Source organism: Aotus nancymaae, unplaced genomic scaffold (genome assembly GCF_030222135.1).
Source record: "Aotus nancymaae isolate 86718 unplaced genomic scaffold, 86718_ANA_hifiasm-v0.15.2.pri h1tg000006l, whole genome shotgun sequence".
NCBI lineage: Eukaryota > Metazoa > Chordata > Mammalia > Primates > Aotidae > Aotus > Aotus nancymaae.
This window is the reverse complement of record NW_026988417.1, coordinates 8,927,975-8,940,003: the sequence shown is the minus strand read 5'-3', so window position 1 is coordinate 8,940,003 and position 12,029 is coordinate 8,927,975. Positions and strand designations below refer to the sequence as shown.

Sequence of the window (12,029 nt, the reverse complement as noted above, 5' to 3'; positions counted from 1 at the left end):
ATCTCAGTTCACTGCAACCTCCACCTCCTGGGTTCAGGTGATTCTCCTGCCTCAGCCTCCTGAATAGCTGGGATCACAGGCACTCACCACACCTGGCTAATTTTTGTATTTTTAGTAGAGATGAGGTTTTGCCATGTTGGCCAGGCTGGACTCGAACTCCTGACCTCGGGTGATCTGCTGCCTGGGTCTCCCAAAGTGCTGGAATTACAGACACGAGCCACCATGCCCGGCCTCTGACCAAGTTCTTGAAGTGTCTGGTTTTTCCCTTCTGCCAACATACCTTCCCAGCGTCTTCTTCTTCTTCTTCTTTTAATGTTTTTATCTTTATTATTATTTTAAATTTAATTAAATTTCAGGTTCCGGGATATATGTGCAGGACGTGCAGGTTTGTTACATAGGTAAACGTGTGCCATGGTGGTGTGCTGCACCCATCGACCCATCACGTAGGTGTTAAGCCCCAAATGAATTAGCTATTTATCCTGATGCCCTCCCTTCCCCTACCGACTAGCAGGCCCCACTGTCTGTTGTTCCCCTCCCTGTGCGCGCGTGTTCTCATTGTTCAGCTCCCACTTATAAGTGAGAACACCCAGGATCTTCTTAACAATCCCCCGTCACCCAAGCCTCCAAGGCCTCATCTGAGAGATGGAATATGTAGAATAGAAACAGCCCTAGGATGCGGATTGAGGGGACTGGGAGAAATACCCAGAAAGCCCTTTGGTGTTCCCTCCGTATTCACTGACGACAGCTACTATTTGTTTGTTGTTGGTTTTTTTTTTTTTGAGTTTCTCTCTTGTTGCCCAGGCTGGAGTGCAATGGCACGATCTCAGCTCATTGCAACCTCAGCCTCCCAGATTCAAGAGATTCTCCTTTCTCAGCCTCCGGAGTAGCTGGGATTACAGGCATGTGCCACCATGCCCGGCTAATTTTTTTTTTTTTTTTTTTTGTATTTTTAGTAGAGACGGGGTTTCTCCATGTTGGCCAAGCTGGTCTAAAACTCCTGACCTCAGGTGATCCACCCGCCTCGGCCTCCCAAAGTGCTGGGTTTACAGGCATGAGCCACCTCGCCTGGCCCAACAGATACTATGAATATGGGCATTTATACCAATGATCATTGTTACTTCATCTGAAAAATGTGTTTAACAGTACCTGTCCCTTCTACAAATTTTTGTGAAGCTAAGAAAAACTAAGATGATGAAAGGGAGAGTATTTCATCACCACCATCATCATCATCTAATTCTTTGACTGGAGGATGGTGAAAGAGGGGTTTCTTCCTTGAGGCTCTGGGGAGTTTCAGGGAGCAACAAGTGTCCTCCTCAGCATTTGTATCAGTCAAGATGCCAAGAGGTTGCAGGGGCCACACCAAATGGGGCCATCTGAGGAGATGCATTTCAAAGAATTGTCTGCAAAGGTGGCCTGGGTGTAGGGCTCAGAAGAAGCGTTCAGTAGCCTGGGCTTGCAGGGGAGTATTGCCATCCCTGGACCAGCAGGAGGAAGGAGCAAGTGTGGCAGCTTCTGGAAGGGCTGAGGCTGCCTTGGAGGAGGAGTGACTTTTTTTTTTTTGAGACGGAGTTTCACTCTTGTTGCCCAGGCTGGAGGGCAATGGGGCAATCTTGGCTCACCACAACCTCCACCTTCAACCTCGGGGCTCAAGCCACTCTCCTATCTCGGCTTCCTGAGCAGCTGGGATTAAAGGCATGTGCCACCACACCCCGCTAATTTTTTTGTATTTTCAGTAGAGATGGGATTTCTCCATGTTGGTCAGGCTGGTCTCAAACTCCTGACCTCAGGTGATCCGCCCACCTCAGCCTCCCAAAGTGCTGAGATTACAGGTGCCAGCCACCGCCCCCAGCCAAGGAGTGACTTTTTTTGAGGAACAGGGTCAGCCTGAGGGAGCCAGAAGCAAACGCCTGCTGGCCATAGGGCAAAGGGGTCCACTGAAGGGGCTACAGTCTATCCAGCCCAGCCCATGTCCTAGAGCCAGGATGTGAAGGGCCAAGGGCAGAGGCCCGCACAGCACCATCAGTGCAGCAGGGCAGCGAGGGGCCCGGGGGCTTGGGGGCTTTGCTGTGGCGACAGGAGTCTGGCTTGGCCTATGGGGTCCCCTGCCGTTGCTCACTGGGGGTGACTGAACAGGCGGAAGGCCAGGGACAGGCTCCATTTCTCCTCTGAGTGGCAGGCAGCAGTGCTCCCTACTCCCTGCTGGCCCAAGTATAAGCAGAAGGTGTGAACTAGAGGGTTATTCAACCTTGGAAAAACCCTGACTCTAGCATAATCTTTCACTCAGCCGGCATTTCACCCCCCTCCCCTCTGCAAGACTTTGTAGAGCTCTGTCTTCTGAACTTGACCCTTTCCCCAAAAACAGGCATATTGAATTTAGAAGTCCACATATGCTGGCCGGGTGCAATGGCTCACACCTGTAATCCCAGCACTGTGGGAGGCTGAGGTGGGTAGATCACTTGAGGTCAGGAGTTCGAGACCAGCCTGGCCAACATGGCAAAACCCTGTCTCTACTAAAAATACAAAAAAAAGCAGCCGGGTGTGGTGGTGGGCACCTATAATCCCAGCTACTCAGGAGGCTGAGGCAGGAGAATCATTTGAACCCAGGAGCTGGAGGTTGCAGTGAGCTGAGATTGCGCCACTGCACTCCAGTCTGGGCAACAGACTGAGACTCTGTCTCAAAAAAGAAAAAAGAAAAAAAAAGTCATCACATGCCTCCCTCCCCTGACACTCCTGGGTTTGGGGTCTGGGTTGTTTCTCCTCCCTCCCCTCCTCCCTCTCCACGATGCTGGATTTCCTTCCAGGTTCCTTCCAGCTAGACAGGGAGAACATTTCTTGACCTAAATCTTTATCTAATGTCCTTAATTAAGAATTGGACAGGTTGGATTCTTTGAAAATAGCCTAGGTTGTGAGGAGAAAATGAGCAGGCCAGAGGAACCTGGAGTTGCCGGCATCCTGGAGGTAAGAATCCCACCAAAGAAAACTCAGCGTCTGCTGCCTTCTTGCCCGTCGATCACCCCGCGCTGCAAGGCTCTCATCTCAAATCCAAAACTAGCAGTCCAGTGGGGAGCATTTGTAAACCATCTTTTCTTAGATACCAAATCCTGGAGCTGAAAGAAGAAAACATGTGTGACCATCCCTGTCAATTTACTGATGAGGAAACCCAGGCCACAGAGGGCGTTCCACCAAAGCCTTTTCTTGCTCACATTCCCCCAGGGTCACGTGCCTCACAGCCAAAGCAAAACGAATCTTAGAATTAATTTGGGAAAATCAGGAATTGCTGAGGGGTTCATTAAGACTATAATACAAAACAGTAACAACAAACACAATCTCCAAGCCCCAGACAAAACACGCAGACACAATTCCGTTTAGATACATCATCCGCCATCGAATGATTCACAGCCCCATAATAGCATTTGCCCAGTAAAAACGAAGGCGTGAGTCCATTCATTCCTTAGTCATTTACTGAGTGTCTCACGCGGCCACGCCCTGGGAAACACAAAGGTAAATAAAACACTGCAGACCGGTAGAAACTGCATTTATGATTTCATTTCTATATTATATATTTTAAATAATAACATTTGGGGTTTTCCAGAAATGAGCATTTTGCAGTAAGAGCAACTCTAAGAAGAGAGTATCGCATTGATGTCATAGGCCAACCTGTCTTCAGTTTTAATTAGACCATTAATTTTTTTTTTTTTTTTTTTGGTACATCAGACAGGGTCTTGCCCTCTTGCTGAGGCTGGAGTGCAGGGTGCGACCACAGCTCACTGTAGCCTTGAACTCTTGGGCTTAAGCGATCCTCCCACCTCAGCCTCCTGAGAAGCTGGGATCACCTGTGTGTGCTACCACACCTGGCTAATTTTCTCTTTCCTTCCCTCCCTCCCTGCCTGTCTCCCTGCCCCCTCCCCCGTCTCTCTCTCTCTCCCCTTCCCCACCCTCCCTCCCTCCCTCTCTTCCCTCCCTCCCTCCCTCCTTCCCTCCTTCTTTCCTTCCTTCCTCCTTCCTTCCCTCCTTCTTTCCTTCCTTCCTCCTTCCTTCCCTCCCTCCCTCCCTCCTTCCCTCCTTCCTTCCTTCCTTCCTTTTTTTTGGGGGGGTCTCACTTTGTTGTCCAGGTGGTTCTCAAACTCCTGGGCTCAAGTGATCTTTCCACTTCAGCCTCCCAAAGTTCTATGATTAAAGGGATGAGCCACTGGACCTGACCTGATTTTCTTACTATGCACTTGAACTTGACTTTACACACCTGATGTTCACATGTTTGCTTATTGTGAATGTAAAATAAGTGGATGCCTATTCAATTAAGCAAAACTTTCCTGATTACTAGGTCAAGTTCTAGACGGGGGGGAATATAGAAATGAAAGATTAAGTTGTTCTGCCCAATTTGCCCGTGATCTATAGAGAGACGTAAATACCCAGACCCAGGGATACAGAAAGGTCAGGCTTCAAAGCAGAGGCAACACTGGGTCTGGGCTTTGCAGGACCCTCAGGGTCGCTAAACTTCCTTTCAGGTTCCTTCCAGCTAGGTAGGGAGAACATCTCTTGACCTAAATATTTTTAGATCAAGTTTGCAAAGTGGACAAGAAGCGGGAAGGCAATCTAGGCAAGAAAAACAGCATGTGCAAAGGCCTGGAGGCAGGCGCTTGGGGGAATGCAGAGTTTGGCTAGAGTCCAGGGTTTAAGGAGGAACAGGGATGACTTCACCCAGGTGGGCTGATTCTTCACATTGCAAATGGATTGTCCCATTTGCAGAAAGGTCCAGAGCCTAATGTCTATCCCCAGTCAGTGTCAGTGTGCCGGCTGATTCCGTGCATTGAGCAGTGGACGCGAGAAACTTAAAACCATCAGGAATGAGGATGTGCAGGGAGAGTGACTGTTGTGGGATACAGGTTTCTTTATGGGGTGACGAAAATGTTCTGAAATCAGTGGTGATGATTGTGCAACCTTGTGAACATACTAAAACCAGTTTAGTGTATACTTTAAACTGGTGATGCCTGTGGCGTGCGAATTATACCTCAATCCAAAAACAAGACATTTGGATGAAGCATTTCTGGGTTGACATGGCCAGGCTGCAGAAAAACAGAGCTGAAGCTCCGCTGATCGCCTGTCACCAAATTTCCATAGGCTGATGGCACTGGGTGGTCCCCCTCCCCTCCAGCAGGACACTCATCCACCCTGGCAATCTGGCTGGTTGTGGGAGGCATGCCTAGAGCCTGCAGCCCATCCCAGCTCTGCAGGGAAGCCTGTGACCTGGGGCTCATCATTTGACTTCTCTGAGCTGCAAAGAGGCTCATCAGGTCTCTAGGGGAAGAGTCACTTTAGTCACTCTGAACCCTAGTCACATCACCAGGAATAGTGTCTATCACCTCGCCCTGGCTCAAGCGCCGGCTGCTAAGAATAGAGACTACAGGATTACAGAATTAGAGGTCAAAGCAGGCCGGGTGCCGTGGCTCACGCCTGTAATCCCAGCACTTTGGGAGACCGAGGCGGGAGGATCTCCTTGAGCTCGGGAGTTCAAGATCAGCCTGACTAACATGGATAAACCCTGTCTCTATTAAAAATACAAAATTAGCTGGGTGTGGTGGCACATGCCTGTAATCCCAGCTACTTGGGAGGTTGAGGCAGGAGAATCGCTTGAACCCAGGAGGCAGAGGTTGTGGTGAGCCAAGATTGTGCCATTGCCCTCCAGCCTGGGCGACAAGATCAAAACTCCGTCTCAAAAAAAAAAAGAGGTCAAAGCAATAGTAATACCTAAAACAGGCACCTAAAAAAAAAAAGGAGTAGTTCCTTGATACTCACAACACTGCTATGAGGGAGGAATTATTATCTCCATTTATACATAGGGAAACTGAGGCATAGAAAGTTTAAGCAGCTTGCCTGAAGTCACAGTGCTGGGAAGAGAGACAGGATTCACAATTGGACCACGGCTTAGCCACTGGGTCACACTGCCTCTTGCTGTGACAGTCTGACTTCAACCAGTGGGACAAGGGACATTGCTAAAAGGCTTGGACTTCAAGTGGCAGGGTCATTAGAGAGCAGCGCCTGAGGAGAGGGAGTGGGGTAGAAGTTACAATCGCATAGGCAGTGATGGGTCTGTACCTGAGATCAGTAACCCTGGAAGCGTTCCCAAAAGCGTCATTTAGAAAAACTGAGTATGTGTCAAAAATCTTCTGTGGCACTTGGAATTTAAATGGTTGGTGCTGGGATGAAACAGGTCAGGGAGAGCCCACATCCTCTTGATTTCCCTTTTTGTACATTGTGAAAATATCTGACATCTGTTTGACCGGCAACCACCCTGCAGCCTCAGCCATCCCCATTTTGGTGGCGGTGGTGTCTTCAACCTAATTTCTGCCACCCTCTGTGAATGACTTGGGTTCTCCAAGTCACCACACCCTTGCAAGCTTAATGCCTGTAGTGAGCTGAGTGGGGACCCTTAAAAGGTATGTCCACATGGCCAGGCGTGGTGGCTCATGCCTGTAATCCCAGCAGTTTGGGAGGCTCAGGCAAGCGGATCACCTGAGGTTGGGAGTTTGAGACCAGCCTGGCCAACATGGAGAAATCCCGTCTCTATTTAAAACACAAAAAATTAGCAGGGAGTTGTGGCAGGTGCTTGTAATCCCAGGAACTCGGGAGGCTGAGGCAGGAGAATCGCTTGAATCTGGGAGGTGGAGGTTGCAGTGAGCCAAGATTACGCCACTGCACTCCAGCCTGGGTAACAAGAGCGAAACTCCATCTCAAATTAAAAAAAAAAAAAAAAAAAGAAAGAGTGAATATTATCTTATACTGCAAAGATAAACTTAAGGATTTTGAGAGGGAGATCTCATCCTGGATTACCCGAGCAGGCCCTAACTCCTGTGATGAGTGTCCTTACAAGAGACACAGAGAAGAGGAGGCGATGTGACTGGAGGAAGATGAAGGCAGATTGCCCTGATGCGGCCACAGGTCAAAGAATGCCTGGAGCCACTGGAAGCTGGAAGGGGAAAGGGCAGGCTCTCCCTTGCGGCTTGTACCGGGAGTGAGGCCCCGCTGGCACCTAGACTTGAGACTTCTGGCCTCCAAAGCCGGGAGAGAACACGTTTCTGTTGTTTTAAGCCAAATTTGTTCCGACAGTGGCAGGAAGCTCAGACACACTGCCCTAACACATTCTATTCCCCTGCCTGCAGTGCTTCCCTCTGCACACACCTCTCTCAGGCCCAGCCGCGGGGTGCTTTGCCCACAGTCTCTGGATGCCCTCTTTCCTGGCAAGAGGCAGATGCCACTCCCTCCCACAGGGCCAGTGCACCCGGCAGATTTGCCCTTGTCTACAGTTCCTTGTGGGTGGCTGTGTGTCTCATGCATTTTGCATTGTCTATGCCCTTCACAGGGCCCAGGCACAATCAGCAGACGAAGAAAACCACACGGGATCCGACAGTCCCAACGACCAGCACCAGCCAAGGCCCAAGATAGCACAAAAAGCCAGCTAGCAGAAACATGATTGTCCACCGTCCACCTCTGGGACAACCTGGGTCCTTCTTGCCTCTCTGTCCTCCGCAGTTGACAGAGCCTTTCAGGGAGAGGGAGGGCCTCTACTTTCTTCCTCCGGGCGTGGGATTCCGATGGAGTGTGTGTGTGTGTGTGTGTGTGTGTGTGTGTGTGTGTGTGTGTGTTGGGTGCTGTTAAACGCTTGAGTGAGATGGGGAAAAAGTCATGGCCTTGCTTAAGCCCAAAGGGTTTCTCCTGACCAGCGAGTCACCCTTATGGCAGATGGCCGGGCAGATTTCTAAAGTGGAGAGAGAGAAATCTCTTCTTCAGCTGCTGCAGGGAGGCATCGAAGTGCCAGAAAGGTGGCTTCCGTGGGTCCCTGAGGCCCGTGGCAGGGGCCAGAGTCTGACGCCTGCTTTCCCTGGGTTGAGGGTGGGGTGCCTCTGTCAAGAGCCTGGGTTCAGGCCGGGGTGGCCTGTGGTCAAAGGCACACTTAGGCCCTGGCTGGAGAGTTGGGGCGAGTTATTAGGGACCCACTAGGTCATCCGTCAAAGAGGGCTGGCCCTCCTGGGGAAAATGAAATCAAGGCACCCGCGGCAAGTTCCCGGGTTGTGCCTGGGGCTCAAGGCGGTGGCTGCTCCTGTTCTTCTTGCCTATTCCCAGGATTCTCAGTCGGCGAATGGAAAACGCCCGCCCGGGACCCTCCGTCGTGCCGTGCGGAAAGGGTGTGAAAGTACCGACTCTGGGGGATGCCTCCTCCGAGTCCAGCGCCTGGCAGGGCCCAGCTCCTGGCCCAGATGCCCAGGGGCACCGATCCCTGCAACCGGCCTCCTCCCGCGCGGGCCCCTCTCCCATTTCGGCCTCGCCCCTACACCCCATAGTCTCTCATCTGTGAGTGCTGCAGGCAGAACAGTTTGGAGGTCTGCAAACAGGACCCTCTCTGGTTACCTGCGACAGCGGCTGTGCTCGGGGTTTGGGGGCGCAGGTCAGGCTAAAACCACCCCGCTTCTCTCTGCTTCTGGATATCGTCCCAGCGGCCCCTCCTCTGTGCCCAGAATGCTAGGGTGGCGGCTGCAGTGGGGACCTCCGCCTTCTCTTCCGACCAGACCGGAGAAACCTTTCGCCTCCCTCGGGGCGGCGCACTGAGCGCTCTTGGCCCAGAACGCCTTCCCTCCCGCTGCCTGGGGCAGTCCCGCCGGGGGCACCCGCACCCCAACCCTGGAAGAGCGCTACTCCCGCCTCGCGCACCACTGAATACCTCTCCTCCTTGTCGGTCCGCACCCCCTTTATACGCGGACGCGCCCTCTTTTGGTAGCCCCCTCCCCAACCCAGCGCTAAGGCGCGCTCTGCTCAGGTCTCCGCCACCGCCCAGCGCCTCCTGGACCCATCCCTCAAACGCTAGAAGGTCCTCATGACCCCAGGTAGGCGCGGCGCGCTGCGGGCAGGGACACTCTCTGCACCTCCCCGCACCTCTGGGGATCGCTCCATCCCTAGGGCTCTCCGCCTCTCCTTTTTCCTTTCTAAGCGTCTCGCGCCCAGGCCGCCGCCTGGAGTGGCGCAGCCCGCAGCCCTCCCGCCCCGGGCGCCCTCCGCCGCTCCGAGACCCCCGTCGGGGCGCGTCCTCTCCCCTTTTCCCGTCCCCTCCCCCGGCTCGGGGCGAGCGCGAGGTCTCTGGGGACGCTCCCGCCCAGCCCCGCACTCCTTTGTGCGGCGGGGCGGGTGCTGCGTCAAGGCGGAGGCGCGGCCACACGCGCGCACCCACCCGCGCGCACTCAGCCCCCGGGAGCGGCAGGAAGGGAGGCGGCGGCGCGAGGAGGAGGGAGCGGCCGCGGAGCCCAATCGCTCGCTCCTCTGCCCGGGCCCGCGCGCGGCGCCGCCTCCGCCATTGCTGCGAGCAGGAGCAGGCGACGCGGAGCTCGGAGCGCGGAGCGGACCTGCCGGAGCCGGGCGTGGGTGAGTGCGGCCGGCCGCACCCGGGCTCGCCGAGGACAGACCTTGAGGGCCGGGGAGCGGGGCACGGGGGATGCTCATCTCCCCGAGTGCGCGGGACGGGGCTGTGGACGGCGGGTCGCTGTGGCCCCAGGACCGGGGACCGGGTCTGGAGGAACTGGGCTGGGGCGGCGCCCCCTCCCCTGGCCGCGGTGCACCCTTGCGCCGAGTGCTTGCGTCCTGCGAGATGAGGGTCTGGAAATACACAGCTACCCCCGTCCCCCGCATCTGGCCGTGACCGCCGCGTCCCCACAACCCCTCCCGGAGAGGAAGCTGGGCCGGCGAGCTCGCGGATCCGGGACGACAGTGGGTGTGGGTGCCCGCCTCCCCCCGCCCGCCCCCTGGTCTTGCTCGCGGTGACTCCTCACGGCCCTCCCTCCGCAGGCTGCAGCCTCGGAGCTCCCGGAAAGATGGTGAAGTTGGGGAACAATTTCGCGGAGAAGGGCACCAAGCAGCCGCTGCTGGAGGATGGCTTCGACACCATTCCCCTGATGACGCCCCTCGATGTCAATCAGCTGCAGTTCCCGCCCCCGGATAAGGTAAGCCACCCCCCCGCCCCTCCACGTTGCCCTGTGCGCACCCCCAAATCTCTCACGGCGGCCGCAACAAAAGAAACGCGCCGCGTGCGCTGGGTACGCGAAGTGGGGGCGGGCTCGGAAGGCAGGAGGGAGCGCGGCGAGGACAATGTACCCGCGCGGGATTCTGGATCGGGGGATGCTGGGGGCCCTGGCTTAGATGATAGCCTCGTCCTGACAGTGCAATGCGGTGCGGCCAGATGCCTTCGCGTTTTTCCTGGGAACCTCATCCGAGAGGATCTTGGCCCCGCAGCTGGCCGCTCCTCCCTTGCTCTGTGGTCCCAGGGGATCTGGAAGGGGGCGGTGGGGTGGTGGTGGGGAACCTAGGGGCGGGCGAGGCTGCTCCGGTACCTTCCCGGGTGGGGCAGTTTCAGCCTGACTTGCCCCACCGAGGCGAGGGAGCGCTGTTCTTGGTCAGATGGCCCCTCCCCAATGCTGAATTCTTCTGGCCCTTTCTGCCTGCCCCTGCCAGCCTGGCGCTAGGTGCAGGAGGGTGTGCGCGCTCACACAGGGCCTCCTTCCTCTTTGTTCCTTTTGTGAAATCTCCAAATAAGTGCCTGGGCTCGCTCAGTATCCGTGTCACTAGGAACAACCATTCATCTACGTTTCTCCAACGTGTTTTCTGCTGAATTTAAAGAATCCCCTCTTTTTGAATATAACATCCAATTAAGCAGTTTCTACTTGCTAAGAATAATATTTCCAAGAGTTAATACTTGAAAATGTAAATAGATCTTTACACATCTAGGCGATTGTGCTGTAAACTCACATCTGAGACCATAAACACAGCGTCTTGCTGCTGTGTACAAAACACCCCAGCTACTAATAATTCCCGGAAGAGATTTTCTATTTATTTTCTCAGTCGCTGGTGAAGGGGCTCTGAGTCAGAGCTCTGCCTTCCTTCCAGCAAGTTGGTGATTGCTGACAGGGTGGGTGTTGTGGGGTGGCGGTGTCCCGGTGGGGGCCCTAACCCGGTGAAGGTGTCCTCCTAGCTCTATTGTGTATGTTATGGGGAGAGGGATGCTGGAGCAGGGAAGGGGCTGGCAGCAGGGGTTTCAGTTCAAGAAAGGGGGTCAGCTGGCTACACCTGTGCCCCCCAGGCTTGCGGCCTCAGTTTCCGCTCCACCCTCCCTGTCTAGGCAACAGACTTGTCCAATTAGCAGGGCCTGGCCCCCAGGCTCCCACGCCCCCTTCTGCCTCGTCCCCCAGCTGCTCTGCTGAGGAGCAGTAGCACCTGTGCCGGGAACTCCGCGTGCTGAGGCAGCACCTCCATCAGGTGATTTCCCTCGCTGGGCCTCAGCCTCCTCTCTCGTCCTGTCTGTTCCTTTCCAGAACCGTTTGGCACGGTTGGTTTTTACGGGGAGGAGGGGTTTAGGCAGGTATGAAATCCTCACCAGCTAATCAGGTTGACCAGGAGTAGCCTAGGCTGCTCAGAATGGTGATGAGTCTCCTCCCTGCAAGTGTCCAGGGGGGGCAGTCAGCAGGGGTGCTCCTCCCGGGACCATTCTCTTCTCGGGAGCATCCCTGCCGGTTGCCCCCTTCCAGCCGGGACTGAGCCAGGACTGAGCCAGGACTTCTAGCCAGGACCGAGTGTGGGTACAATGGTTACGGCTCTTGGGATCATTTTCCAGGAGGTTTCTAAGGTCACAAGGAGGAAACTGAGTCTCAGAGCATTTGTGGGACATGCCCAAGGTCACTGGGCTGAAGGGTACAGTCCTCCAGGATGCAGCAGTTTCTGGAAGTGCCTCTTTCTCCACGCTCCTTGGAGCCAGACGTCTCTCATGCAAGACCTCTCTTAATCTAAACAATAGCAACGTGTTGCTAACAGTCAGAGTTCAGGGAGGTGATGTCACCTGCTTCAGGTGACATGGCTTCTGAGGGGTTGTAAATGGGAATCTGCTGAGAATGTTTATGGAGTGCTGAGGTGCTGGAGGTGCGGCGGTGACAGCAGTCACAGTGCTGGCAGCAGAGTCAGGGCTGGCCTCCCCTGACATTTGCTGGGCATTTATTCTG

General features: G+C 54.6%; 1 protein-coding gene across 1 annotated transcript in view; it reads left to right on the top strand.

Annotated features, from left to right (window-relative positions):
• Positions 1-9,336: 9,336 nt before the first annotated feature.
• NSG1 (neuronal vesicle trafficking associated 1) overlaps positions 9,337-12,029 on the top strand; it is a 31,820-nt gene continuing 29,127 nt past the window's right edge. Inside the window, exons 1-2 of the mRNA XM_012467002.3 lie at positions 9,337-9,408; positions 9,829-9,983. Coding sequence (XP_012322425.1) covers positions 9,855-9,983 — 129 coding nt within the window. The 5' untranslated portion in view covers positions 9,337-9,408; positions 9,829-9,854. The remainder of the gene's footprint in view (positions 9,409-9,828; positions 9,984-12,029) is intronic.